Genomic DNA, 16417 nt, shown 5'->3' with positions numbered 1-16417 from the left:
AGCAGGACCACCACAGGACTATTGTATCTGTTCCAGAAGAGACAAAGTGAAAAACCTTCATAAATTTTCATTTGCAATGCAAGATTAATTTATTCAATCTTGATTCTCTACTGAAATATAATATACACAGAAATTAATATACTAAGAACATACATTAAGATACTTCATCTTTCTCTTGGGGAAAGGATATCTCATGTAACACATGCTAACCTGCTTGTCTATTCTCAGTTGCAAATGCCTGGGATGTCTGTCCCAGTGTGGTGATGAAGTCAGTCTATCAACTTGGCTATCATAAAAACAGTGTAGAATACAGAACAAAGCCAGGCTGTTGGATTCAAAAAAGCAAAACAAAAAACACAGGCTGCAGGTTTTGCAGGAAGAAAGAGGAGGGAGAGGTACAAGGGAGAAAATTCACTCACATTAACAAAACAAAAAAATTAATTCACAGAACACGAGCTGCATTCTAATAAGCTCTTTTGTAAAGATATTTATTATTAATAACAAACAATGTTTATGTAAAGCAAGGTCTACTAAATGAGCAATTTTCCAAAGCCTGATTCACGACTGATTTGGTTTAAAGTGAAAATAAGAATAGCACCCTGATTCCAAAAATGATTCAATACACAGAGTTCAATCCAAAGTGATAATTCCGAAATAATTTCAGACTAGAACAGAACTTAGGAAAAGGATATACAATCTTCACATAAAAATGACATTATCAATATATTAAATTTTAACAGAATTTTATCCTTTCAGTCATTCCCATCTTTTCTCTACAGACCATGTATTTACTTTCTAAACTTAATTCAATATTAAAATATGTCTTTATTTTAGGAGGAGAGCAGGTTTAGTTTTTTGCAGAACACTGAGAAGGAAAATTTTGATTTAGAAAAATTTTTTAAAAAATTTAATTTCTTTAAAAACTCTCACATCCTGCAGGTTATTTAATGACCCTGAGAGAAAAGGTTTCCTTTAAATTCTCTTCAAAATGTAAATGGATTTTGGATGATACATATTTCCAGATTTTAATTAATGTTAGTTAATACATAATATTGAAATAAATATTACTGTAAATAATCGTCTCATGAAGTCCAGAGAATATTTCCCCACACTGTTTATTTGGAACTGGGAAAGCTGAGTCCCAGACAGAGAGACTGGTATTGCCACAATTTTTTCTCCACAATGTTTCCTCCCGCCTCTAGCAATATAGCTCAGAACACTTTAAAAATTAGTTAAGTAACAATATTTTCATAATATACAATGGCTAACTGAAGAATGAGAAACAAAATAAAACTAAACCAGAGCAAAAGGGTTTAAGTTTTTATATGTCAGAGTTTTTTGCTATGACAATCATTCCAGCAACATTTCTAGCAAACGGAATGTATCAGCAAAACTTATTTTGCTGAAAAGATTAAAAGCCTTCTATGAATTCAGCAAAACATACTGCCAAGGGATTTATTTTTGCTTCGACTTGACCAGCTGTGTCTAGAATCTGTGCCAGCACAGCCATGTAGAGAGCAACCATGTAGTCACAAGAAGACTTGTATTTATTCTTATCTCACTACCCACAAGACTGAATAGTTCATAAAAGATACAGACTTCCTGACCTTGATGTTTTTTAATGAAGGTGCAAAATTAAGAACGTTCCAGTCTTAGCCTCTGAAAATCACCAAAGCTAGCAGAGGAACTCATGTACTGTTTTATTTGAATTACGTATTTTTTCTCCTGTTAGGATCTCACATAGACAATTTAATTCTTATTTTCTTCACTTCTAGCAGGAATTGTACTCCTCCTGCTGGACAAACAGAGGCAATAACCACAATCCATCTTTCTGCCAGTGTATCAATTACAAGAGCCAAGAATGCTATGAAGCAATTTTCTGCTATGACACCTGAAGCTGAAAGATTCCAGCTTCCTTCATCAGTTTTAAAGCTATCAGCCTTACCTTAGTAAACTTAATTAAAAATGTTTGGTTTTTTCCTTACTCAACCGTTAAAAATAAAAACACAAGTTTTCACTTAGAAGGAGATACTAACATGCATGCAGTGATCATATTTTCATAATGCATTAAACAGTACTGTGATAAAATTATTATTTCACAACAGTATTAAAAGCAATTTTAATTCTCCAGCTTCTGTGTTATGTACTATGTTATATCCAAAGGATAAAAATTAAGATGAAGGCCGACTGCCAAAAAATTCACAAGTATTTTTAATGAGCAGGAAGTAAGCTAATTCCAGATGGCTATTTAGAAAAAATTATCCAGTTTTTTTGTATCCATGCTAAATACCAGCCCCTGTCAATTCAGAAAATGTAAGCTCTTGGTTACAGCCAAAATTTCAACAAAGAATACCGCTTCTGTGAAAAGTAGAGGATATGTGGTCTCTGGAATGCTGCGTTACTTCAGCTTTAATTGATACACAAAGACTAGAATAATCTTGCACAACGTTTGCCTAAAAACCTAAGTAATAGTAAGCAAATCTTCTCACTGGTCCTGTTCATTTCATGTTAAAATTACATAATCCTGACGAATTATTCCGTGGCACAAAGTTATACTGCATCATATCCTTAGCAAAACTTTAAAAAAAAAACAAACCTCCTTAATGGGGCTCTGATGTCATCTTCCAGGCAGATATACTGACTAGAAAGCCAAACAAATTATTCTTTATTTTTTGTACTTCGGCATGCACCCCATGATCCTGCAGCTGAAAAACTGAGAAAGCTAAATACTATTGAGTGTAATACTAGACTTAACAAAGGTCTGAACAGACCACAACTTGCCTTGTCTACTAATTTTTTTCTATACAGTGTAAACATATTTATCTCTCTGGGGCATAGGATGTTATACACTACAACACAGATCCAGTTTTTTCAAAAGGAGGAGTGTCATTTGAAGTATCCACATACGCAAATCGATAAAGCCAAAAACCCCACTCTAAAACAGAACAAAACTAAACTGAACAGAGTACTCCGTTTTCTCCATGACTCTGTGTAAATTTAGGCAGCCAAACATGGGAACCTGATCCACTCTTCAGGCAACTACATTAAACTGGGTTAAAATAATTATTGCATATGTATTCTGCCTCCTAACCTGTCACATCTTCTAGAGGGTAGATATTGATAGCAGGCCTCTCTCCAAAAGACCTGAAATTAACCCAGTTAAACCATCAAGAACAAAAGTTTTACACACATCCATTTTCTGAACTGTTATTATTAATAACTATTTATTATTACCTCTTTAGAGGTTGTAAACTATCTGAAGTAATCATGATTCCCCTTTTGCTCTCTTGCACAGACCATCTCCAAGCCAATACTTTAGTTCCCTTTCATCCTGCTTTTAAAAAGCAAGGCTAACAAACAGAACTTGGGTTCATCATCTAAACACAGTGTATCTACTTAAAGTAAGTTAGAGCATTCATGGAACTTTCACAATAAAAAGGAAATATTCTACCATGAAATTACACTGTTAGAGAAGCACCACCAATTTCATACAAAGATTTTGTCTTTGGAAAATAACACTCATTCTAGAAGCACTGCAAAACCCAATTCTGTATTAAGATCAATATCATTGCCTTGCACTTGAAACCTGCAAACCCTGCGCACTGGAAGGTTTTGCAATACCGAAAGTATAAGATTACTCTGGAAATGTAGCTGGTTAACTTTGCTTGTAAATTACAAAGTTTACAAAGCTACTGAAACTAGAAGCAAAGGTATTTACATTTAGTTACCTTTCAAAAACATTAACTTTCCAACAACACAAAATGTAACATATCCATAAGAAATTTTACTTAAACAGATTTCTTTGCTAATACAGAAAGACTGCAATTTCCTAAACCTTTTAGCTTGAATGCAGATACAACAAATCGAAACAGCTCCCTCAAAGCTCACAATGCCTAAAAAAAACCCAAGGTGAACATGAAAAGCCCATCTGCAACAAACTGGAAACAGAGGGAAAAATATGAGTACTCAATTTGAGGGACATATTTTACAGGTTTGTCTCAGTTTACAAGACAGCGTCTATGGAAAGATGCTCCAAGCAGACAGCAAATTCTTCTCCTTTCCATAGTTCTGGAGTCCCTTAAAGCATTTAAATGGAAATATTCATATAGATGAAAAAAATAAAAAATTTAATTCCTTTAGAATAGGAGTTAAGAGAGATTTGCAAAAATTCTCAACTTTGGTACATTCCACATAATAAAAAGTTGGTATCTATTAACTTGAATATAACATTTTATCAGTTCTGGATGATCCAAGGAGTACAGTTTTCCTATACTTTCAGCTTTACTTTGACACACCATCTTCACATATGCTTTCCTGGGAACATGACATCCACTGTAGACTGATATGGGACCAAGTAAGAACCTTATAAGGCTATGCCACATTCTTATCAGAAGTACAGTTTTTCAGGAAGTTTAATATTCTTATTTTATATCATTTAGAATACAAAATAATATAGCAAACTTAAGTTGTTCAACAAAATGGAAAACAGGACTTGCCTTACCTATAAGCAAAGGCCAGTCTCCTGCAGCCTTGAAAGATGCATGTGACATCACCAGCAGAGAGTATGCTGGGGTGTCACATCAACATGGAATAAAAAATCTGCAGCACTTCAGTACTTGGAAAAAATCTCAACAAAATTTAGAACACATTACCAATTTCTGTGATGGTCTTAGTCTCTTCACTTAGCACATCTGGAATGTTACCTAATTTTGAATATGTTTTAAACTTGTTTTCCAGGTTTTTCTCTTTAGTGTGCTTGTATTTGTTCTAGTCCAGTACAAAGTGCATTTCAGATTTTGGGTAGAAGTTTCTACGTTTCTTTATGAACAAGATCTAACATTTTCTTCAAAACGAAAGAGTATCAGCTTTGCATACAACAGCACTTTCAAGCATTCAGCAACTTTCAAGCAAACTTCTTGAATACTCTGAATATTACAGATAATAGACACAAATGAGCACCAGTACCTTTGCTTACACAAAGACTTTACAACTTCAGTTCCATAATGGAAAAAAAATCTGTAAGTTTTTACTCTATTGCAATGTGTAAGTCCATTTTCTCTGTGTGTTCAACTGCACTGATGACAAGATGTTGAAATACAATAATGGCATAGAGTTCAAGTAAAACAAATCATACTTAATTCTCCCTTAACCCACATGAGCTTTTCAAAGAAACACAAAATGTTCAATTTTCCTTTTTTTCCTTCTAGAATGATTGTTTGTGTTTTGTCATTCTTCTGGCGATATCAGCATTTTTAAATAGGGACTTAGGATAGAAAAAATATACTCTGCATAAATTTAAGAAAGTAAAAAGAAATTTGAATACACCTAAAGTAGGTACCTTGCTTCTTCCCAGTATTCACTGATCACATCCAAAGGAACCTAACTGTTTCTGTCCTCCTTTCCCAGACTTCTAAGAAAACTAATGTTGTGTATGTAACACATAGAAATCACATACCCTTTTAGAATGGTATGTTGTTACTTACCATAAATCAGTTTGCTTACTTGGTAACATACATCTAGATGAACTCTCTTCACTGTCAACAAGTGAGCCAGCAGAAACATGTAATAACTAGATACCAAAATAAATTACATTGCAGTAGTAGCTATTTATTCACTTAGTAGAGAAAACAGATTCTTACCCAGTTTTCTTTTTTCAGAGGCAAAAAGTAGTAGTAATGGCAGAAATCGAGTATCAGTGTATAGGAACTAAGGATCTGGGTGTAGAAACACAGCTGTAAAAATAGCCAGTGATTGTCTTCACCAACACAATTATTAATCCTGCAGAGAAAAAAAGTATATATATAAAGACAGAAATACAGACTTTAACACAGCAGTTACAATATTGTGAATAAGAGAATTTATGGTTATTTATGGAGCAAATACAAAAACTACTGACTAATCACTCCATTCTTAATCAAAGTGATGGTCTCTGTGCTAGAGATGGCAGTTACTGTAACGAGTGGTTTCCTTACACTGCCACTTAAAAGTGTAGGCTGCATTACTGAGATCACTGCTGAGAACAGGAGACATTTCTCTGTATCTTCATATAGCAAAGACAGTCCTACAATTTTAAGTAATACTCGAGTAACAAAATTATTTTTTAAAAGTCTGCAAAATTTCACAGTGCTATGTATTATCTTCTGCTACTCAACACATTTCACTGACTGTGAACTATGTAGAGCCCAAAAACTGGAAATGCAAATGAGTGGTTTGAAATAAATGTGATCACATGGTACCCCAATGACAAATAAGCATGACTTCGGAAGGAGCCTAAGACATAGAAGACAAAACAGGCATCTCTATTCAGAAACTCCTTCTGCATACTTTATACATATATAAAGGAGTAAACGAATCACAAGGATTCTCGAAATATTAAGAATGAGATTCAAAATCTTTGAAATCTAGGTCTAGTCTGCTTCACAGAAGTTATATTGATGCAAAAACATGGCTGGGGTGTAATTTCATACAAACATTGGCACAGACATCAGTACTAAGCTAAACCATAATCACAAAAGCACTATACTGGCACTATTTTCTGAAGTAGCAGTTGACAAAAAGGGTAGTTTGAAAAATGGCTAAATCAACATAGGAGGATCCTGATGTCAATTCTGTCCTCTGCCGTTCATCACTGATGTCTTGCTGGAAATGATACCTCAGAACTACTGACAACAACGTTTATTTTCATTTTAAGCCACAATCAATCAGCTTAAATAGAGTTTTTTAGCCAGATTAGCTCATATTGACTGAAACTGGTTAGAGAACACTAAAATAAGGAATTTCACGACAAAATCAGAAAGGCTATAACAAGTGGCGTATGGTCTAAGTCAGTAACATTTTCTACTCAGCATGGCCATTCAGTAAACTAAAAACCAAAAACTGCCTAAAAAACACGATCTACTTTTATTATTATAAAGAGCACCCCCTCCTATGTTGAAACTGTAATGTTTTATATCAATCCAAGAAACATAAATAGTTTAGTTCCCCACTAAAAATATTTTTTCCAGCATCAGAAACTAAATTTCAAAAAATGAAATAAATCTACAATTTACAAATTAATTGTTGAGATCAGTTTTAGCAAAAATTCCAATTCTCTTAAAGTATGTGAATTTTCCAAAACTATATGGCATATAACAATTTGACAATGAGTAAATATTACACTGCAACAGTTCTTATTGTCAGTTTTACTTGTAGACATAAGAAAGTCTCAAAGCTGTTCTTTCCCTGCTCTAGATATTTAAATGATTAAGCACTACGGGGAAAGAAATATGACAAATGAGCAGTGGTCAAGACCATGAACTTTGAAATGATTCACTAAAACTATAGATGGTTAGAACAAATGTCCTGGTCTTACCATGGGCAGTGGTGATCCATCCTCCTCACACAATGTCCACAACGACTGCAATGGTGTGAACGCTTTGGTCTCATCATATTGCATTTGTTACATAATTCCCAATATTCTCGTTCTAGGTGAAAATGTAAAGACAGATTACAGAGATTTCAACTAGTACAGCACACATGATAAATCTGTATGCTAGTGATTCAAAGAGAAAAAAAATCTTACTATGATCTGGGAAGGGTTAGCAGCATATAAAAAAACTCCTCTCCCCTCCGTCACCTTAAACCAGAAGATATTACTGCCACTCCGTGCCAGTTTTCACCTCCAAAATACTCTCTCTTCCTACATATTTCTAGAGAGTAATTATTACAGCACAAAAGCTGTCATATAGTTCAATTATTCTCTTCATGTCTACTGTGAAAAAAACATATCTAATAGACGGAACCATCGTACAACCTCCCTGTCATTCCAAAAGCTCCTGGGAAAACACTGCTACCTGAATTTGTCAAAGCTAGCTAACTAAAATAAAATACACAATGAACACTTCAGGAGCGTCTTCCATCTCAAAGCATTTTAAGACATGCATCTCAAATGCAATTTTACACATAAGGCAATATTTTAAAATATACACTATATTTGGATGCCTAATGTGAGATTCTTCAAGCTGATCTCCAGAGATACTCAGTAGCTGAAACTGCCAGGACCTACTACTGCTCAGCTTAGCTATTATTTATCTCAAATTGCACCACCCAAATTAGAGGAAGCCTTTGAAAATGAGAATTCAAATTATATACACAGAAAGTTCATATTCACATGGGAAACAAATCACACCAACACTGTAATACTTCCATTCACAAAAGCATGTACTTTCTGTTTTTAAGGAAAATAGGTGCATGACTAAGAATCTTACATACTTTGATTGGCTGTTTCTACATAAATGGAACTTTTTTGATGCAGGGAAATTTCTGAAATCCCAGTGGAAAAAAAAATTACACTTAGCTTTTACATTAGGGCATTCTGAAACTTTATACAATAAAGCATTGTCCCTATGCAAACGAAGTAAAACTAAATTTAGCACTTCTGAGCCACCTGCTGGCAACTCTCATTTCGGCTTTCTTGCTGCAAAATAACATTTGGACACTGGAAGTAAAGAAGCCTAATAGCTGACATTTTTAAACTAGTAATAATGCCAGATGGAAACTGATCCACAATCTGTTCCCATAAATTCAGTGTCACAAAGGTGTCACTCCCTAATAGGGTAGCTACCAGCAGAGTTCGGAAACACCCCAACCTCATTTTTTAATACAATTTATACCATGCAAAAAAGTATATTTCCGTTAACCTAGAGAACACCTGAGAACTGAAGTGCTCCTTTAGAAAGTACAAATCCCCTGATACAGCACACATCAAATCATAGTATCATTGTCACAGACAAGTCTAAGTGTTCCACCTTCATAAGTATTTATAAAGTATCACTGCCGTATAAAATGAATGGAGCATGAAGTTGGAAAGCCATTCGAAGGGATCCCTTAAAAGAGAAAGAAACATTTGTGCACAAAGGGAGTTTGTACTGGTCCTGGTATTTTGCAGGTAAATGAACATTCAGTCATAAATGTAATTGTAACTGTACTGAGCGTCTCCATTCTCCAGCTCAGGTTGCAGAATCCACGCTCTTCTTCCCACAGCAAGAACTTGTGACTGCAGAATCCAAGCCTGAGCCACCTTTCCTTTCACTGGATCAAAGGCTCAGTTACCAGGAACAGAAAGAACACCAACATGAGATTTGCTTCTTCGGTGTTTCACATCTGAACCCCAGGGAGACAGATCCCTTCCTACTATCTGCTGCCTAGTTTGTGCACATCGTAACATCAGTGCTGAGGCTAAACAGATCATGTTTGCAAATACATCATCCTCGATTCTCACTAAGGTCAGGAAGAGAGAGCAAAATGTTGCTGTGGCATCCACCATGTTGCAAGACAAGACTGAAATATTCACCCCTTACTGCATTTTCTACATTCAAAAAGTACTTTCTGTTAACGTGACAAAGTTCATGCTGTTTAATAGGCCTACTTCATTCTAAACTGCTATGTAAAATCTCTATGCATGAGACAAGCACCTTAACAGCATCAAACAGTTCATAAAAATACTGGCTTTCTCTGTGGAGAACTATTAAGGTTTCAAATTTCCTCCCATTTTTGAAGCATCAGATACCACACAGTAATTCTGGGATGAATTCACAAGGACAGAAGGAAATTCTCAACATATTAAGCTGCTACTCTATAGCAATGCAATGTAATTAGCATCACATTTGCTTGGTTAACAGCCCATACAAACATAATTCACTGAAAAAAAAATTTGTAAAAAATGCACAGGTAAAACAAGCATAATAGTACCTCCTACCACCACTTTCAACATCTTATAAATTTACTCAGAAAGAAACCTGTAGAATAATAATGACTAACCACCTCTAAACAATTTTTATTAAACATTATCAAGTTAGAAGTATATGCAGTATGTTTGAAAGTCTAGAATGCCAAAAAACTCTTCCCAGGGAAAAACTTCCTAGCAGAAGTTTCTACATAACTTCTGATGGAATACAAGTTTTGAAAAAGAAGTTTTGAGTCTACCTAAGGGAAAGTTCTAGAAAGTTACAAGTTAAAAACAGTGACATACCGATTTTAATTTCATTAACAGTATACACTTCAGCACAGACAGCTCCTGGTTTCCATCAAATCTCACAAAATCAAATTGACTCCTAATTTTTTGGGGACATTAAAATAACTTTTATTCAATTATATCAAAACAACTTAATGTACCTGTAATTGGTATCTTTGGGTTTTCAGGTAGCTTTCCTGGATCAGCTACTGAGGCTCTTAGTAATGAAGCTATACAAAAGAATGAGCAGAAGTAATAACCTGAAAATATAAATAAGCATTTGTTAATTTTTTTCCAGGTGCACAAAATATCTACTATACAGTGCATCAAAAATACAGGTGCTCCAACACTGAGCTAGAAATTACTCAGCCTTCTCATTCTGTTCCAGATATATTTTTGGTACTATACAGTCTACAAAATTAAGTACTCCCCAGTCTTAAAAAGGAGGAGGAAAAGGTAGCAGTGAACACTGTTTTGATAGCACTAGCAGGATGTCACTATGACCTTACTACTGTATTTGGTAATTTCCTCCGCTGTCTTGTCAAATAAGCCCAAATCATTCTACACCTCAAAGCCTCTATGTGAAAGGACATTCCCAACAGTCCAACTTTAAAGTTGGTTCCAGTTGTCATTCAAGCCTTCTCACCAGCAAAACCTATTAGCATAACTCATATCAGCTGACCCATCAAGGGACATAGGACTAAACTAACGAAACTCAGTTTGTCAACCATCAGTATTAGCACCCCAAATCCTGACAAGGACTAAGATTTGTGGGTCTGAAATTTTGTCAACAAGTTCTAGCTACAGGATCTGAAAGCCGTATTAATGTTTTTCCCCAGTTTCCACACAAACAAGTTTCATGTAACACCTTTGAACTTAACGAAGTGTCTCAACTTCTCAGAACACAAAACCGTAGGATGCATCCCAGTACTCTTATCCCTTATCTTATTCTTCACCTTTTTCTTTATTTTCTGATCTTTCTCATATATGTTAACTACTGCCCAAAGATACTATTTTTACTAGTAGAAAAAAAGAGCTAAGTTGAATTGACTTACACAAAATTGCCACAACTGAAATATGTCCCTCTTCATAGTGAGGAAAAAGGATGACTTTTGGAATGAAGATTGTATTGTACAGCCAGACAAAGATAATCAGGCCCATGCAGCACCAACCCTGAGGGTCAACCACAAAGTGAATTCGTCGTCCCATTGAACATACACAGGTAACGACCTGTCACGACCCAGGGAGAAAAGATTATCCTAGAGACATAATTAAAAAAAAAGAGTACATTAACTAACTAGTATCATGGAACCTACATTCCACATACATTCAAATAGGAAAAAAGCTGTCAGCTATTGATTTAAGGAATTAAATGAAAACTTACAGACATTTCACATACACTGTTCAAGTATCAGGCAAAGAAATAGCTTATGATTTCATTAACTAGTTATATCTTGCTAAAAAGTAACTTTTATCATCAAGATGCAAGTAAAACAACTACCTGGGAAAACTGTTAAGTAAGAGGTAAAGCAAGCAACTGGCAGCCAGCTGGCAGCAGCAAAGGATATAAACGTTAAAGAAGTCTCCCATCAAAATAAACAGGTTGCAAAGCAAATAAGAAATACATGAAATTATTTATATTATACAAGGTTTCACCCCACCTACCTATTGCAGTCTCCCAACTACATTTCAAGATTATTTTTTAAAAGCTTGTATGCTAAAACTTTCACAAGCTTCCCTAGGAATTTGTCATTCTTCCCTGCTTAAAAAACCTCCTTCATGCCATTTATAGCAAACCAATAGAGAAAGGAATCACATTACCCTAACAGCTTTCATGTAGACCATTAAGAGGTTAAGTTTTCTTACCATTAATGACACTTAAAACATCAAGGTTTCCATTCTTACAGTGTGCTGGGTTCTTTTTTGTTTTAGACTGAAGAAGCCTCACCAAGCCCTACAGTATGAACTTCAGAGCTTCATAAACAGACCTTCATGAAAACGCAGGACTAGAAGTTGAGAGCACTACTCAGCAGAACCTTCAAGGGAAGGATTACTACTGTTACTTTGTCAGGCTGCCTTCACTTAAGTACCTTAATATTGCAACATACACATAAACCCCAAGTTACTCTCCTACCCATTAGTTTCCCTTGATTTCTGGGCTTCAGGGAACTTGTCCATTTCAGATGGATTTCCTTCCATTCCTTTCAGCTTCTACTTCTTGCACTGAAATTTAATCTTGATTATCAGTCAGACATCTCTGTTTCCAGGGGTTTTGTTTACTCGTTTCTTGTTTGTCTATCCTCACTTGCATTCACAACTTCACTCCTTAATATTATCCACAAATTTCATTAGTATCTTGTCGTCGTCTTTTTCTAGATCTCTAATCAAAATCACACCCAAATAAGCTCTCTGACCTTTTTCCATACTTCTGCAATGCGCTATTTATGATCACCCTTTGTTTGCTGTCTTCTAGTGCAACAGTGTTCCCATTTAAGTATAGCAGAGTATTAAATGCTTATTTTTATCCTAAATATGCATAAAATTTGCTAACACTTGTTTTATAAACCCATGTTGCATACTGAATACAGCCACACTGCCCTTAAAACTGTTTTTAAGTTAATAACGATAAAAACTCTTTAGGCCTGTATTTACTGTTCTTTTTTAATTTTACTATATATAGCATGCATGCACCATAGTATATTGATAACATGTATACAACAGACTACACATGTATGTACAGTCTCTAGACATATAAATGACGTATTATACTCCTGAATCTGCCAGTTCTTAATGTGCCTCTGTGGTAAATTAGCTTTGGCATCCAGCAGGTTTTAGAATTTAAAAACATTTTGATTTTTATCCTTCTAAGCGTATACTGATGGAGGATCTGTCTCATCAAACAGACAAGCTGTGGGAGGAGGTGAGCAGACTGTACATCAGGGATGATGAAAAGGAGATGGACTAGACCTCTGCCAAAACCCTGCAGCTACAGGAAGCCCCACTGCACAAAGGAGACGTAGGCAGAGCCTTAGCTTCTCAGCTGGGCATGGAGATGCCAAGTCTGGTGAAGCCTGAGAGCTTGCAAGCTTCAGCACCAGGCGGACGGCTCCTGCTCCACTTGCAGCTCTGATTTACAGAGCAGGTTCTGAGCCCTGGCTGCAGGTACAGACAAGGAGCTCTGTCCAGTGAAACCTCCGAGCTGGCTGTGCCCAAGTCCTGTGGCAGTGCAGGCAGGATGGGGCAAGGAACAGTATTGGGAAACTCCCTGCTGCAGGGACAGAGGTACCTTTGCTGGCCCAACCTGTCACCTGGCAAGGTTTGCTGCTTGCCAGGAGCTTGGGTCCTAAATACCATGGATAGGCTACTACACAGGCTGGTGGCAGCCTGGCCCTCAGACTACTACCCTCAGCTGCTCTTCCATATGGGCACCATGGATATGGTCAGGGGAGACCAGGAGCATATGAAACATAACTACATTGCTTGGAGTATGAGGGCCAAGGCCTGGGGACCAGGTGGTGTCTCCCTCATCCTCCTGGTGAAGGGGAAGGAGTTGAGGAGGTATAGACAGATCAACAAGGACAACTGGTTGTGCAGCTTGTCTAAAAAGCTGGAACTGAGCTTTTACATTCATTGGACCTTTGAGGATCAAGAACTGGGGGGGGAGGAGGGGAGCAGGATCCACCTGACACTATGTGAGGTAAGAGCATCTTCACCAACAGGCTGGTCAATTTACTAAAGGAAGGCTTAGATAGGAACAAAGGGAGAGGGAGATGGTGACCTGCAATTGAGTGAGGAAGTAGTGGTCAGGGCTTGCAAGCCAAGGATGCAGAATGATATGGACAATAGAGATCTTACAATCAAAAAACCAGAGGTGAAGTGGGGCACATCAAGTGTGCGCACACACCTGATAGAGAAACACCACTTGGGTGTACTGGGATGGGGTTAGGGAAGCCGAAGTCCACCTGGACTTGAATCTGGTGAGGGATATGAAGGCCAAAAGGATACCTTGTACAGGTATATGAGCAGTGTAAGGAAGGCTCAGGAAATGCAGGCCTGTTGCTGAATGGCGCGGGGTACCTGGTAAAAAGATACGAAAAACATCAAAGCACCTTCTTTACCTTGTTCTGTGTGGGTAAGATCTCCCTTCTGAAATCGCAGGCCCTGGAGACCAGTAGGGAAGTCTGGAGCAAAAAAAGATTTACTCTGAGGGAGGATCACATTAAGAAACCTTTAAACAAACTGGACATAACACTTCCATGGGACCTGATGAGATGTCACCATGAGTGCTGGGAGAGCTGGCGCTGTCATTGTGAGGCCACTCTCAATTATGCTTCAAAGTTTTAAGCTCATGGACAAGGTTCCAGAGGACTCAAGAAAGCAACTGTCAAGCCTGTTTTCAAGGACAAGAAGGAGGATCTGGGCAACTACAGGCCTGTTAGCCTCACCCTGATCCCCGGGAAGGTGGAACAAATAATCCTGGACACAGCTTCCAAACACATGAAGGACAAGAAGGTGACTGGGAGCGGTCAGCATGGATTTACGAAGGGGAAATCATGAGGATTGAAATGCAGAGGCCAAAACCACCAGAGGCAGCTAGAAACACTTTTGACCACTGATGAATCCATCTGTTGTCCACCTTACCAGACCAGCAGAGATTCCATTACTTCACATCACTTCCTTAGAAGGGGAAATAACAGCTCAACAAACAACACAGAGAGATACAAGTACTGAAATACTTGTTTCTGGGTGACCTACTAAGTATAATGTGTGAGCAATAAACATTGAGAGAGATTCTGGAGAAAACAGTAAGAATGTCTATAATATAAACATATACCAAATTTTTATAAATCAATGACTAACTTTTTGCCTGCATGACATTATTCACTTTTATATTTAGTAAAACCCCAAATCAACCCTACCATCACCCCCCATACCTTTGATGGCAAGTTCCACAATTAACGTTGGAACTACGAAAAAAAAGGCCCCATTCTCAAGAAAGGGAGATTTTTCATCATTGTCTTCTTTATCTTTTCTGAAAGAGACAGAAAAGATTGCGATATTCAAACAATCATCACCACTGGTTTGAACGGCAGCATATAATAGATTACCTTCTATTCCGTTTTTCATATCTTACCTCTCCGAGCAGAGCTTCCTCTCAAGCTATTCATAGAGATTTCCAGATCCTTTGCCTCTCATGTCTGAATTGACATGCTGATTCTAATTAGCGTTCCTCAAATTTCAGTTCTAGGCCATTTCACAATTTTAATATAGATTTAAAAGGATAAGAGTGTTCAGAGAAAGGTCTATATAAAACTGCACTACTGTCACTGCATTTCAGTTACTTTAAATTGTGACACACCTCCTTCCTGCATGCCTATTATAATGATAAATTAAGTTTTATATTTTTCATTATACTTTTGTCAGTAATACCACATAAACAATGTTAATATATTGACTTCCTCCAGCAAAGTGAGCTTTTTCCCCTCTCCCTCACATGGTTTATGTACCATAGGTAAATATGTAAGGGGGCAGGGGAATAAAGAAAACCTAACATGTGCACCTCCTGATGATTAGGTAGAAAGTACTAGATTCCAATTTAACTCACAGACAAGGTAAATACATATTCTTCTCTTTTTAAACATACTTTAATAAATGTTTTTCTAGATTTACTCTTTCAAATAAAATGCCAAAAGAAAGGAAGACTGATGTCAAATAATTCTGTTCTTTAGGATGCATCATTTCTGCTATGAATAACTACAATATGTAGAGGAAGAAATTCCATGAGCAGGTCTACAACAAATAAGACACTATTAAGTGATTTATATCCGTATACATTCAGTATTCATACATGCAATGCCTAAAAATTTCCCAACAAAATAATTTAGGATAAAAAATACAACACTAATGTTAGAGGTTTTGTGGTTTTCTTCCCTCTTGCCCTATTTTATAGCAATTTTTTCTAAATAAACATCTCAAACACAAAGCATTTGAAAGCAAACAGTAGCTGCGGCTGAGAAAAGCTTCAGATTTGCCAAAACATGACTGTCTCTCCTACGTGATCAAGAATTGTTCAAAAAAATATTTTTACTAAGAGACGCCTGACAGCATTTTTTCTTAACCCTTTTCTTTCTGCCCAATTCAATTAATTGTACCATAAACTCAATATTTGTTCACTACAGTCACCTCCAATATGACTTCTGGTGTGATGTCCACTGAATAATGAGACCACAGAATGAGTCAGGCAGGCAGAAAGTCACTTCCCAGAAATGAGAAAGCTTTGCACTAACCAGAAATGTTAACATGAAGTAAAGATTGTTTTAATAGGCTCATTTGAATGCAAACTTCAAAAAAAGTATACAATTTTGCATCAAGGCTGTCCCAAAACATACTCAGAAAATTCTGTCTCATAAATAAGCACTATATATA

General features: G+C 36.6%; 1 protein-coding gene across 1 annotated transcript in view; it reads right to left on the bottom strand.

Annotated features, from left to right (window-relative positions):
* Positions 1–11200, bottom strand: part of ZDHHC21 (zinc finger, DHHC-type containing 21) — a 29740-nt gene extending 18540 nt beyond the window's left edge. The window contains exons 1-4 of the mRNA XM_010291196.1: positions 11047–11200; positions 10153–10251; positions 7352–7463; positions 5640–5778 (exon numbers count right to left, since the gene is read on the bottom strand). Coding sequence (XP_010289498.1) covers positions 5640–5778; positions 7352–7463; positions 10153–10251; positions 11047–11200 — 504 coding nt within the window. The remainder of the gene's footprint in view (positions 1–5639; positions 5779–7351; positions 7464–10152; positions 10252–11046) is intronic.
* Positions 11201–16417: the final 5217 nt, after the last annotated feature.

This window comes from Phaethon lepturus, unplaced genomic scaffold (genome assembly GCF_000687285.1).
Source record: "Phaethon lepturus isolate BGI_N335 unplaced genomic scaffold, ASM68728v1 scaffold4937, whole genome shotgun sequence".
Taxonomy (NCBI): domain Eukaryota; kingdom Metazoa; phylum Chordata; class Aves; order Phaethontiformes; family Phaethontidae; genus Phaethon; species Phaethon lepturus.
Note: the sequence above shows the minus strand (reverse complement) of the source record. Positions and strands in the feature narration are given on the sequence as shown.